The sequence below is a fragment of the Anopheles ziemanni genome, chromosome 2 (genome assembly GCF_943734765.1).
Source record: "Anopheles ziemanni chromosome 2, idAnoZiCoDA_A2_x.2, whole genome shotgun sequence".
Taxonomy (NCBI): domain Eukaryota; kingdom Metazoa; phylum Arthropoda; class Insecta; order Diptera; family Culicidae; genus Anopheles; species Anopheles ziemanni.
The window spans coordinates 66,152,261-66,166,985 of record NC_080705.1 but is presented as its reverse complement, the minus strand read 5'-3'; the positions used below and the strand labels follow the sequence as shown (position 1 = coordinate 66,166,985).

At 45.0% G+C, this 14,725-nt stretch overlaps 1 protein-coding gene across 1 annotated transcript; it reads left to right on the top strand.

Moving 5' to 3' along the window:
• The first annotated feature begins 6,098 nt into the window (after positions 1–6,098).
• Positions 6,099–10,140, top strand: LOC131294140 (lipase 1-like). The gene is made up of 3 exons (XM_058322185.1): positions 6,099–6,140; positions 8,976–9,539; positions 9,604–10,140. The coding sequence occupies exons 1-3, from the start codon at positions 6,099–6,101 to the stop codon at positions 10,138–10,140; spliced, it is 1,143 nt and encodes a 380-aa protein (XP_058178168.1).
• The last annotated feature ends 4,585 nt before the right edge of the window (positions 10,141–14,725 follow it).

Genomic DNA, 14,725 nt, shown 5'->3' with positions numbered 1-14,725 from the left:
CACCGTAAACAAACATACGCATAAACACAAACACAAACACGTACTAAGGTTGGACATACATACTACAAATAGTTGAGACTAGTTTCCCCCCGCATAGTCAGGGGCTCTGGAAATGGCTTGAAACATCTGCACGAAAGCACATCTGCATACTATTCTATTAAATTGAGCAAAGTTATGTGACCACCTCCGCCACCAGCTCTGCCGGTCTCGTTATATGGCCGATCGTCTCCAACGTTCTAATGTTTGTATGTGTTTTTTTTTTTTGTGCCGTATCTTAATTCTTTTTTTACCACCTCGCCATCGTAGAATCGGTGAGGGTGAGCGAACGAAGAAAATTTTATCAAAATAAACGACTACATGCGCGTCCGCTTCGTTCCACAACAATTGAGCTACAAACTATCACCACTTGGTCATCCTGGTTTGCGAGGAAGGAACTCCTTTGCGGCGATGATGGCGCCGGAGATAGGGTGCGACTGATAGGGAGTGCTGAACGCGAGCGAGGCACAGTAGGACCGAGTCGTTGTTTCAAGAGTCCGAAACATTGTCAACAAGTTGTTTGCAAGTGTGTTTCGCAAATTTATTTTAAATTACCTACCTTTAAAATATATCCCTTTTTTGAAAAGTGATTGCTTTTTCATGGCGTTTTTATTATTAACAAGCATTTTGTTATCTTGTTTTATCTAAACAATTTTATTCAACTTTCATTTTTCTTTACTCTCATAGACTTTCGCGATTATCCAGTTTTGAGACAAAACTAAAGTTATACAACCAAACCAGAGTGACATTTTCTTTTTTCTACACACTTACATCAATGTAAACCCAACCGAAAACTGAAGGAAATAAAAAGCTGCACTAGAAGAAGATGCTAAAATATATGAGGAAGTTTTGATTGATCTACAAACAGTTTAATTTAAATATTTTGAATCACTTCAGAACAATTTTCAAAAAAGTCAATCCCAAATTGTCCACCCAACTGCTTACTGTGCACAGTGTCCAACACGTCCGGTCGAAGGCATGATGGTAATAATATAAATTTCATTTAATAATATTATTATACAACCAAACAACTGAGCCACTCACTTGCTCGAAGCAAAGGCTTAGACTCCCGTTGACGGTGGTTGTTGTGTTGATAGGTTTTATTTTATTTAAAATGTTCCACTTTCCCATCTCAACGACCGGTCTTGCAATCCGTTCTTGTACGAGAAACGATAGTTTCGATTCGGCTTGCTAGGATCGGAAAACAACAAGAGCCAGTTTCACAACGGCAAAAGGGCTGATCGAGTGTCCCCGCTCTACTTTCTTTCGTAGGCACTTACGGATTTGGTCTCCCATACGTCTCGATAGGGAAGATAAATGGACTGGGAAAGGCGAGAAAAACTGATAAAGAAGATCAAGTAGCACACGGGGTGTGCGAATGTGTTACTGTTATCGCAAAGTATCTTTTTTACGATGCCTATCTATTCTCGATCGTAAGCTTTTCCCTTGCATTTCGGACGCCTTTTTAACGGCTTGGACTTTTCCTGGCGCTACTTTACATCTCTGCCCGCATAAGCCGCTGGTCGGTGGTTCGGAGAAGGATGCGATTACGCTGCGACTTCTTTATGTTTCCCACCCAGTTGTTGTTTCACCCCGTTTTCTCACCTTACTTCACTCGATGAGGGCGAGGAAAATAAAATGAATGGCAAAGAAACACTAGGCAATAAGAATTTAAGCTTCACCCGCTAGGTCACAGTCTTGACCGGTGGTGGAAAAAGCCCGTGAGACACAACAATCGCCCACTGGCTAAGACTCTATCCCGCAAGCACTTACCCACCGGTTCCCCTACATAGTCAAAAAAGGTTTTTTTATTCTATTAAAAGCTTATAAAGGTATAATTAAATAATTGAAAAGAGGCTTTATCTTTGGGCTGCGTTACCTTCTCTTCCCTCGCATCCGAAGCGACCGCCCGTTGGCCGAAGTATCGACATCCCAGCACGGGCTGCATTACACACACCATCAGCTGGGGCACATTTTCCTTACAATCGAGCCCGCCAACGGGACCGAGCGACGGACCGAAGGAGATACATTTTTAATTAATGGGTCATTTGGAGTGCTGTTAAAAATAATAAAAATTAGTTCGTTTACTTTTACGCGGGTTAAACATTCACGCGATTTCCCGATTGTCCCCCGGGGGCTCAGAGCCCTTGCGCGAGGGGCGGAGTCCGCACCGATCCGGGCTTTTTCCGTTCCATTTCCTCCAGCACACCTTCCGGAGTGCCGGAAGATAGTTTGAAATCACTTAGCCGCGCGCTTTCTCCTACCGCGCCGCTCGGACACCCTCCGGAGAATCCTTGTCCCGGTGGTTTCTGTTGACAAATGGATTCCCTTTTCTTTCGCCCGGGGAAAAGGTGTGGATAAGCTCCGGCGAGCGTGGCGCGTAGCAGTCGTCGGTAAAAGGTATTTTCATTAATAATACAATAAGGAAACCGTTCAGCTGGAAGGACTCCGGTCTGTTGACATTTGACGAGCTCATTCAGGACTCCCGCTCGGCTGGAAAACGGTTGCGGTGGTGGAAATAGATGTACGCGGTGGAACGAGTACGAATTTTGCCGAAACGGAAATATGGAAGCGTTTGTTGGAACATTTTCTAAACGACCGAACTCTCGAGAAGTGCTTCGATGTCGGCATCGATCCATCCTGGTTCGCACCGGGAACCGTCGATATTTTACAGCCCTCTAGAAAAGCGTCAGGCTGATTGAGTAATGATGCGGAAACGTCCACGACTTGGGTCAAGTGTTGTTAAGTCGATTAAAGTGTCCACAGCCAGTCCTTTAACTGTGGTTGTTTAAATCGATTTTATTCACCCGAGTCAACCAAAATGATGAAAATCTGGCATAATATTAAAAGTAATGCTTAACAATTCATTTTTTAAACTTTGTTTGATAATTGTGAATGAATGGACGAATCGATAAAAAGATGCAAGTTAAAGTTGTAATGAACTCGTCACCATCAATCACGACAATATTAGAGTGTCTAATCAAGTTCATTTCTCAAAGTGTAATCATGTTCTTATTTGACTACCAATCCGCTTTACAAACGTAGATTAGGAATTCAATTTCCCTTCGGTCCCCGCGCACACATACACGTAGTCCTGACGTATAACCGGGCTTCCCTCTTCTTGATCACGAACTCTTCTCCACTGGACACGTCCAACTTAAATTTCAATCATTTCTGACCGAGCGTATCAAACCTTTTTTCTCGTCTTTAAATCACCCCAGCTTCCTTTGGCCGCCCTGAATCATTTCAGTAAAAGAGATAGAAACGTAGCATAATCAAAAGAAAAAAAAACATGGAGAAGATAGAAAAAAGGAAAGAAAATATTTCACTTCATCCCGAGCGTTCCTGTCCGATCTGTCAACATTCATAAGAGCCAATGAACCGTAAGCGAACGGCAAGAAAGACTTCTTGTGCGCTCGCTCCGGGGAACCGGATGCGGGAAAAATCCTTCGATCAAATACTCACCCTCTCTCTCTATCTCTCTCTCGTTCTTTGCTGCTCGAGTTGTTTACATAGGATCGGCGGATCATTTATGGCTCAGGTAGCTGGCAAGAGCCCGGCGAAGGATGCGGCCCGCATCCCCGGTAGGCACTTCTGACAGGCGCTTTAAATAATGGACGCAAGTTTCGGGACGCAGTATTTGAAGAACAAATTGTCCCACCGAAAGGAACGAAGGCGGGACGGCCGAGGGTTTGAATTTTGTTCAAGACGGTGCTGGCGAGGAGTAGACAAATCAGCATGGCAACATGGGTGGGGAACGAGGAGGCTGGGGAGGGGGAGGCATTCGATCGCAACCGAACTCGAAGGGGCTCGAATTTCAAACACTCGTGCGGAAACGTGAGAGGATGCCAAAGGAAGAATTCAACCCGCTCGCAAACAACGTCCCACTGCCGGAGGACACCGGAAAAGGGTAGGATAAGTGGGGTGGTGTCGAATCCTCGAAAGGCTCAGTTGTCACACCGGGGCTCAGACGTTCGCCACGACGCAACCCGTCTCATTTTATCAACCATCGAAGATCATAATTGATTTACGAGATGATTAATGAATGCGCTCGTGTTAATTGACGCCATTCGTCTGCCAGAAAAAGCCATTTGGCCCCGGGTGGACCGGAGCGGGGGAGCCGAATCCTTCGGGGTCGCCACGAAAGGATGGCGTGGACGTCGAGTCGACCAGGGCTCGGAAGGCACGCACCCGGGTCTCAACTGTGTGTCGATTTGGGCGGGTCCAGGGAAAAACTCGGGTTTATTTGTAATGATTATTAATGGTTCGTCCGTTTCGAACAACCCGCCGGAAAGAGCGATCCTTCAGGACGACGCAGTCGAGTCGTCGCTGGCCAGTTCCTACTTTTTTGTACGTTCCAGAGTTTGTTCAGCTCTTTGCAGCTTGCTCAACGCATGCTACGACTTTTTTTCCCCGCTGTTACGCACCGCGGTACGAAAAGGATGTTGTTACACCGGGCGGGTTTAAACCTTAAAAACTCCCAAACCGGTCGGCGTTCACTTACTCCTACGCCCTTTTTACACTCCGCTTCCGCTGATCAATCTCGCAGACGCCATTCCATTTTCGTGCCTGTTGATGGATGCACCAGAGCGTGAAGCAAACACCCGCCGAAGAACACATCATCAAATTAGTTTGACCGGCGCGATGACCGGTCGGTCGAGCCGATGGAAAAGTTACTGATAAACCTTGCTTTGCTGGCTCGCTGGCGATCTTCTGGTTGCTGCGGGTGCCGACTTCCGTTACGCACCTTAACCCCGGGCGTTACATGTTAATTGTACGGCAGAAAAACTTTTACGATCACCCATTCGTTCCAATCAGGAACGTTTGACGTCAAACGGTTGCGGAAAAGTTCTGAGTGGCGGCTGAGGAAATATGTTTACAAAATCTAGATAAGTTAAGAAAGATATGCCTCTCCAGCAAGGCTCCAATAAAAACGGTTGAGCGGCTCTAGTGTATGAAAGCTGAGGATGCTTTTCTTTGAACGATTACGAACTTCACTAGATTTACTTTCTGCACTTGCATATTTTGCATCTAAAGGTAATATTTTCATCGCTTCCTTCTCCAAACAAAACGAGTTCTTTTGATCGTAAAGAATATAAACAGTACGAAAGCAGGTGTTTGAAGGTCTTGAAGTTGTTTTACGACATCTAAAACAGTCCTAAATCGCTTGAACTACTGTCACAGATGCCATGAAGCAAACAGATAGACGAATAAAATAGACGAATAAAATAAAATGTGTTGTTCTTCACTCACCAATATTTTTTATTTCTTTTGAATGGACAAAATGCCTGCAACGCCTGCAATAATCCATTTCACATATCGTTTCGTTCGATTATTTTAAATTCTATCAACAATCAAATGAAAAGTATAAAAATTAACAGTTGATTTTAACCAAAACAGAAAAACAGTTGGCAAAAAGGTCAGTTAGCATGACTAAATCTAAAAAGCAAAAATAGAGTTCCGTACTTTTTCACCACTTACATAATCACCACAATACATAATCAGGGGTTTTTATATGAAACCACACAAGTTTTACCACTTTCCCAACAAAAACGCAAAACCATTCAAACAGAACCTGTAATAATCCGCTTACCGCTTCACATGTACTATTAAGTATAGTGCGATGCGGTACGAATGACACCTAAATTGTGTTTTCCAGCGACCGAGTTTGACTTTCTCATCGCGTGTAATTTTCATATCAAACACGTGGAGCGTTCAGTCAGGCCGGGACCCAAAAGTTGGTGTCAAAATAATTGTCAGAAAACAAACAATACCGACCCATACCGTTAGGCTCTAACCGGGTGTCCTATTTACCTGCGCTGTAACTTATCCCAATTTGCCTCCCTCGCAGAACAACAACCATCACCCATTTCTCCCAGTGGACCAGCATTGTTTTCGGCAGCGTTTACCTCGTTTTCGACTATAATTTCCGACCCGCGCGGAAATCGAGCAATCGAGCACGGGCGTTCGAGTTTGAAAGGTCTCGCGACCGTCCAAATGGGAGATCAATATCAGCAAAACAGTAGGCTGAGCTCTGAGGTCCCCCCCCGGGCCCCGCGGTAATGGAAGCTCCACGCTCCACGACGAACGCCGAAGGGCGCCAGGTAAGGAAACGCATTAAAAAAGCCACCATTCTTCGCACGGTTCCAAAACGCTTAACAGCACACACACACACACACAAAACAACGAACGAGGTAAAAAAACCCTTCACCCCGCGGAATCTCCCCGGTGGCAGCTGCCACTATCTGCTGGTTGCTAGCAAAATGTGGAAATTTCACGCTACAGATACGCACCGCCGATAGGCAAAACCCTTCATTACTCAACCTAACACCAGCGTCGGATCAAAACATCCCCGTCCCGGAAATCGGTAGGAGCATCGCGGTGAGGCTCCGGGCCGATCACCGGGCCCCAAAAACACCTGGTTCCCGCCCGGTTCGGCCGAGGACAGACCGAAAAAGCGCTGCGATTACGCTCCACACGTCAGCGCGGGGTCAGGTTTTTTGGGTGGTGGAGGGGGGAACGAGCTCTGGCACGATTTAACTGACATCGAGGGGCCACGGAGGTAGCGAAGAAAAAACAATGTACGGAGTCTCCAAAATTACAACCCTACCATCAACACCGACCGAAAGCCAGACCCACCCGGTCTAAGGGAAGGAGAGCAGAAAAAAAAACCATCAACCCCACCAGCGGACACGCTATGGTGCGTCTAAATTGGTTGTAAATTAAAAATAAAGAGACGAGCACAATCACATTTAGATAAATCAACAAATTCTGGTATTAACAACGGCGAAAATTGGGGAACCAACAGCAACAGAAAAAACAGGTCTCCGCTTCGGAAGGACAAGCGAGAGCGGAGGGGGTGGGGGAAGCGTGTTGTGGGTCCGTTTTACACAAACGGCGACGCTGACTGGCGCGACCTGCCCCTAATATGTCCCTATCCGCAATCGTCGACGAGCTGCGATGTAACGCGTTTTTGGCGAAAAGTTTCTCGTCGCGGATCGCAGATTTGACAAATACACGCTGGATGACGAGAAGAGGGCAGAGATAAAATAGCTCCAAATTGGTTTATCATCCTGTCCATCCGGCCCCGGCATCGGGTCGGATCTAGCTGGAGCCTTTTGAACGGCCCGCTAGAGCCTCTGGCGCGCTGGGAAATGCCGTGCCAATGTCTGCACTGCAGTGTCCATTTACGGTTGTCGGAATAAATTTGGTGCCCGAACAGCAACCGAACACACACACACCTCCCATGCCGGCTTGGGGGAACTGCTTTAAAATATTCCGATGTTCCCTGGTCCCCACCGTCCGTGCAGCTTGCTCCGAGTTTTGTGATTAATTCGATTAGAAACGTACACTCGATGATAAACCGTGAACACAGCCGTGGACATGGCAACGGGTACGCTTTCGTGTTGAGTAATTGGCATTGATTTAATTATTTCGAACAACCCCGCCGCAGGAGCCGCGCGACGGATGTTCTCGAGGTGAAGCGTAGCGCGAAACACCCCCACACCCACCCATAGAAGCCGACCGGAAGTGCGCACATATCAAATCAAATCGAACGACGCGAGATTAGGATAAAAGTTTGGATAGTTGTTGTAGGAGGAAAGTGTTTTCTGACAGCTCGGATCTTCATGGTGTCTAAGCAAAAGCGGGGGCGAACGCCGGTGGTACCGTATGAGAAGGGAGCCGGAAAGGGGCGCAAAGTGGTGATGACTCGGTGATGATGCGCTCCCGGAGGGTGGTGATGAAGATGGATAACCTGATGTTACACTTTTGACAAGCGGAATACGCTGTCCGATTATATCCGGCGTTCTGTCCATTTAAATGCTTTTAAATACCATTTTACATTTCAGGTAAACTTTTTAGGAAAAAACTAGAAAAATTTAATGGAAATACTTCACTCTCCGACCAGGATAGTTTTGACTTAAGACATAAGAATGACGCTTAACAAACAAGAGAGGCTCCTAAAAATGGTTTTATGTGTTTTAAAACAACTAGTTTGCAGAAATTCACAAATTCAGAGACCTGAATAATTCACCATTGAAATTCTCAGATTAACTCATATTTGCCTATAAAATACTAAAAATCATCTGCAATAACTCAAGAAAACAGTTTCCAAAAGCTGTAAATCAAAAACCTCATAACACAATTTCTCGCCTACAGTCTTAGGAAGCTCAATGTGAAAAAAGGTCCACCAGCAAAATGGTTTAAAGACTAAAAGATATATTTTCCAAAATAAAACACTGACAAACCTTCAAAAGAACAAAAAATAGAAAAAGAAAAGTCTTTACCGGTAGTGTGGGTTTAAATTATACTAAACAGCTAGAACATCCCCCTCATGATGTGTTGTTTTTAACGTGATACGATCAAACATGTCTATAAATTCCAATTGCCTTTAAGTGAAAACTATTTCCCCCCACCAAGATGCTGCAAGGACATTTTTTCCAATGTTTGTTTCATTCTATTGATTGTCAGCATACTTGTAAAGTAAGAAAACCTAGAATTCTTCATGAAATTATTATCGCCTGTCGGTGTGAAGGATGCCTTTTGTTCACGAATCCATATCGGAACGCGGAACGGAAAAAAAGATGGAGCGAAATTAAACAAACTAACTGATCACCCCTTGAAGCCAATTAAATACGGTAAATCATTTTTCCTGCCAAGAACCTTGCCGAGAACTTGCCCGCATTTGTGCATTAATAGGGACCGTATAAATATATTAATCGTTCTCAGCATCCGATGCAGTTGTGTGAGCTTCACACACCGGTTGGTAACAATGCTAGGGATCGTTGGAACAGTTGTACTCGGATTCTGCATCTCGGGATGTTTGTCCGAAGTTAAATTTAACTTTGAGGATGCTACTCTAACCACGGTGAAACTCCTTCGCTTCGAGATGGAAACAAGTGTGTTATAATTGAGATTTTCTTCCTTTCTTTCATTAGCCACAAATAACTCAAAAGTATGGCTACAGTACCGAAGTGCATCACGTCCAGACGGAAGATGGTTACATCCTCGAGCTGCACCGCATCCGGGCGTCTCCAACGTTCGGTCCGGCTGATCCTTCGAACCCGCCCGTGCTGCTCATGCACGGTCTTATGGGCTCTTCAGCCGACTGGATACTGATTGGACCGGAAGATTCCTTGCCATACCTTCTGTCAGATCGTGGGCACGATGTTTGGCTGGGAAACTCCCGTGGAAATCGGTACAGCCGTAACCACAGCCGGCTATCGCCTGAGAGTCACGAGTTTTGGGACTTTTCCTTCCACGAGCTCGGTCTGTACGATCTTCCGGCGATGGTGGATCACGTTCTCGAGCAATCGGGCTCGGAGAGATTGCACTACGTCGGGCATTCGCAGGGAACGACGATGTTTTTCGTACTCAATGCGCTTCGGCCGGAGTATGCGAAGAAATTTCGGCTCATGCAGGCACTCGCACCAGCCACTTTTGTCACCCATCTAAAGCATCCGTTTCTCCGGCTGCTAGTGCAACATCAGGCAGTACTAGTGGTAAGAAGATTGGACTTGGCCACCTCGACAATCATTCCTTAGCAGGTCTTTTTCTCTCCATCAGAGCATCTTCCAAACTTTGGGCATCGTGGAGATTAAACCCTTCCCGGACGATTGGAACCGCCTGGTTGATAGCTTCTGTCCCGATTTCTTCAGTCGAGCCTTCTGCCAAGATACAATGCACTCGTTAACCGGAAATAAGTATCCGCACCTATCGGCCCTCGGGTTCCGGATGGTGACGCACCACGTACCGGCCGGTTGCGCCGTCAAGCAGTGGGTCCACTTTGGCCAGCTCGTCCAATCCGGCCACTTCCGGGCGTATGACTACGGCCCCGAGCGCAATCGGCTCGAGTACGCGGGTCAGAGCGCACCGCCCGACTACGACCTTGCGCGGGTCGTCGTGCCGGTCGCCATCTACTACGGCCTTGCCGACGAGCTGACGCAGCCGGCCGACGTGCGGCTGCTGGCGGAAAAGCTACCGAACCTGGTGGCCCTCAACCTGCTACCGAACGCCACCTTCAACCATATGGACTTCATGCTTGCCAGCGACGCCAAGGTCGCACTGTACGATAGCATTATCGCCAACGTGGAACAGCCGTAGCCGGTGCCTAAAGTTCAACGGTGCCCAAAGGTCCCGCGAATGTTACCGCAAAACCCGCATCCACGACATGGTGGAGGTGTTCCACCCCTCACACTAGTGCTCCTAGGTTGGCCTCTTCCGCAAGCAGACGACCTGTCAAAATAATTAGTTTATCATTACATTTTAAGCTGTGCCTTACCCGTTCCGTTACCATTTTACCTTGGCGATGTTATACGATAATGAGGAATGCAACTGTTTTGTCATCTATTAATAAAGCACATTTATCCTCATCAACGTGCATGAAAATTGATTGTGAGTTGTGGAGAAACTAGTGTGTAGAATTAAGGATGATTGGGAGAGGCGGATCTACCTGTGAGCGACCGCGAGGAACCCCGAGCTTAAAGGACCCCCGGGCTGGAAACCTAAGAAAACACCGATATTATTAGTCACTTATATTTCTTACTCTTGGATATGGACGGTGAGTCGCGATCAAACATGTTTTGGTATACTTTGATATTGCTTTATCATCCTTAATTGTCACTGTTATGGCTAAGGTAGAACTTATTTTCTTTTGAATTGTTTCCGTCTAATTTTTCCGTTTAAAGTATCTGCCTGCTCAACATCAGCAAAAACATCAAAAGATCAGCGTTAGTTATTTACACTTTACATAAAAATATTTCATAGAATAGATTTTAATTTGTTAAAAGAAAAAGAAAAGAATTAAATGAGAATGAGAAAGGTATTAATAAGAGTAGTTTTAGAACTACTAAATAGATAATTACTATGTTATGTTATGTTATGTTATGCCATCTCGGTTTAGGATTTGGAAGCCGTATTGAACAGCGCGATTTAGATGGTAGGGAAATTCTTAGGTGAGTGTGTTGAGTTACATATACAACAACATGCAAATAGTGGAAAAGGAAATGATACAATATTTTCAATTATTGTCCTGATATTTCCAATGTTGATTAATTAACATTTGTTATGAAACATTTGTTAAAAGCATTAGAATGTGCCCCTGATGATTGGTAAATTTGTATACAAATAAAGTACAAACTCTGGCATATACAAGGATTATGATGAGGTAATAAATTATGAATGAAATACATAAAGAACATAAATTTCCCTTAAAATTTCTTTTTCGATATAGCTTATAACACTTTTGAATATTATACTATTATAATAATTTAATGTGATAATGAAACAAATAGTTAAAACACGATTTTAAGGCAGTTGTCCGATTCTATACTAAAACTTTTGCTTAGAGCTCATTTTGTTGAGAATATCAAAATGTTATTCAGTAGTATCGGAAGATAATCTGTTGAATTTACTCTTGCTTCACAAACACACTTCAGACTTCAGTAAAGCACCAATCGAAAACAATTATTTAGTGCCCCTAAGTATTCCACCAAATCGTCCAACCTTTGTGAATAATTTAAAACAATTTCCCAAAACCGTCCACCGGTCCACCGGTCGGTCGATTGCCCGCACTTCATTATGAATAATAATCCGGGGAAATTCGGTGGAAGTTTATCATCTATCGCACAGCCCAGTCCCATATAAATATTTCAAAGCTCCCGCGCGAGCGCCGTTTCACTGCAAGGATATCACAACGTGGAGGTTTTACAACACGTAGCCTGAATGAGGGAAAAAAATAAACCGGAACAAGGAACGAAATGAAGCGGTCCGTTTTGGCGGGTCGAAAGCAAAATACGTACCTTCAGCGGAGCTACGCTCCCGAACGATCATGACCGGGTCACATAGGCGGGCGGGAAAACTTTTTCATTTTCACCCTCCCCTCACCCCATCCTACCCCTGCTGAGGGTCTCCGGTCCGTTTTGGGTAAAGCGAAGCTTGAGAGTTGGACCGAACCGGGAACCGATCCGGACCGGGAGATAATTTTTACGCTCATCTAATGTGAAGTTTATCACCGCGGGTGCGTTGTGTATGGTAGATTATTCAAATTCATTTGAATACATTTACAGGAAGCACCCCCTCCACTCGTCGCCGTCTGGGCAGCAGGGTAAAAAATGGAAATCCCCAAAGGGTCACTGTGGCGTGGAGGTGGTGGAAGTGAAATAAAAAAAAAAAAAATCAACTTCCTCATCGGAGCTTGCGATGTCCATGCCCTCGCAGGGAGTTCCGTTGTCGTGGACACCTGTGCCTACGTGAGCGCTTGTGTGTGCATGTGAGGGTATGTAAGGTGTGTTAATTCGTCACACCAAGTCAGTGCGCTTCCAAGAGCCAACCGATCTCTCTAACCTGCTTAATGGATTTAACAGGAGGAAAACAGACACAGCCACGTTTATAGTTGTCTTGACAGGATGATAATGTCGATGGTGGCCACGCTGATGCCGTTGATGATGATGATGGTGATGATGTCGAGAATGGTGGGCTCTGTACGACGCACTGCATTGCATTGCACCCTGTGTGCCCTTGGAATTATGCACCGGTGCAGCTGACTCACCTGTGCCTTTGTGCAACTGTTAAGAACGCTATCTGATTTCTACCCGACACCATAGACCCGTATCATAGAACAGGGCCAGGGGGCACCGATAGACGGCTCACATATTTCTGAACCCTGCTGTGCCAACGCTTTTCAATTATCTCGACTTTTCCACCCTCACCCCCCTTGGATCAGTCTTCGTAAAAGATCACCAAAGCAAAAATGCAAAGCACCCGCAGTTTAATGCCCATTCGCTCGGGTGGAAACGCTGTACGGCGGAGCGTTTAGAGAGTAATTTAAATTCGAATGGAAGGAAAACTGTTTGCTTTTTTTTAACTAAATTCTACGAATCGCGTAGACCCGATTCAAAGGAGGTACGCGCGCGCCATACTTTCCAACTCTCATTAGGCCCCGTCGAATGGACGATGGGATGCGTTGGATGGTGGTTCGTAGGTGGAAAATGCACCACCATTGGAACCCTCGGTGACGGACAATCGACGGACGGCTAAGCAACGCAATAATTTACCGTACAAAAACAATGGATGGGTCAAAGGAATCTTGCGCGGGGAAAATGATGATGGTTGGATGTGGTACCGCAAGCAACTAAGGTGTTAATTATTTCACAGATGAAAGGGCATCCGCCGGAAGGAAGATAAGGAGCTAAACTTCAACTTTCAAGCGGGTATTACGGTATTTAATAAACAAAGAAGCTCAGTGTAAATTTTAAAAACCAAAACTGAAACGTGATATAGTAATGAAAAACGAACATTAATTTGATTTTTAAAACAACGAAACAAAATGTTTTCCAGTTACAGAACTCAAACGTGATAACGATATCCAACGAATTACCACAGCAGGTTTGTTCGATCTACTTGAGTCAAATTTAGTGTTTTGCCTTATGAACCTTTTGATGAGATTCATTCATATGAATCTTTCAACTAAGATTCATCCAGATGGATTCATGAATCTTTTGGGTTTCGAATTCTCAAACGTTAATGAATCTTTTGAAACCTTAATGAATCTTCATGAATCTTTCATGGATCTTTCCATGAAAGGGTCCCTCTACTCATTTTTGCTCATCACTTTTCATCAGTTGATGAATGTTTGGGATTAATGAATCTGTCATTCAAAGATTCATGAATCTCTAAAACACAAACATTCATTCAGACTCATGAATCTGAATCTGATTTACACAACTCTAATCAAATTACATTAAAAGTAGCTAAATTCTGCAAACAATTTTATTATACGAAGATTTACCCTTTTTTACAAATCAGATATTACATTTAATCAAAGCCATCAAGGAAACTCTCAGACAGCATTTCAAATATAATCGCCTCATTTGGTAAGTACTTTCGTAAAACACAAAACACAACCTGACTTGGACTAAATCAAGCCAAGCATGCTAATGCTTATGCTTACACTAGCCTTTAACAAACTCAACTTGACTGTGGTTCGCCGCAGATACGCTGATCATCAACCCAACCTCGAAGTGTCTCGATGCGTTGTGAAGCGGGACGATCAAGAAAAGCTTCACACGCTCGCACGATATAGCGTCCATTTGAATAAAGGTTGGAAATGTACCAACCATATTCAAATTCACTTCCGAATGACGCTGGCCTGGCCGGTACACCGTACGCCGGCAGCCAAGCCTGAAGTGCTGAACCCGGAACATCACACCGCGTTGCTGAAGAATGGACACCGCAAAAAAAGGTGAACCACGGTGCAGCAGCAATTACACGAGCATTTTCGTCGGACCGATAAAGACCGTTAAACTTCCTCCAAACATGGTAGCGTCGGGCTCAAGCCCTGCACGGACCTAACGAATGTTAGGACCAGCGAAACTTCCACCGAGTTGACGGACCTTTGGCTCGAAGCTTCGTTTGCAGACTAGAAATAAAGACTAAACTAACGAAGAGTCGAAAGAGGGAAAATTATAGAAAGAGCATTACCGGCAAGCCGTGAAAAGACGAGCTCATTTATTATGGGAAAAATTAGGCAGCATTTGTAGTCCCATACACAAACACCCATGCGCAGGGCATGGTGCAGAAAATTTCCATCGCTCACCGTCCGCCCCGACGGTCGCTGCATTCGCCACCGGCCGCGACCGGTACACCTTCTTTATGCAAAACGATGCTCCTCCGCACGGATAATTATGAT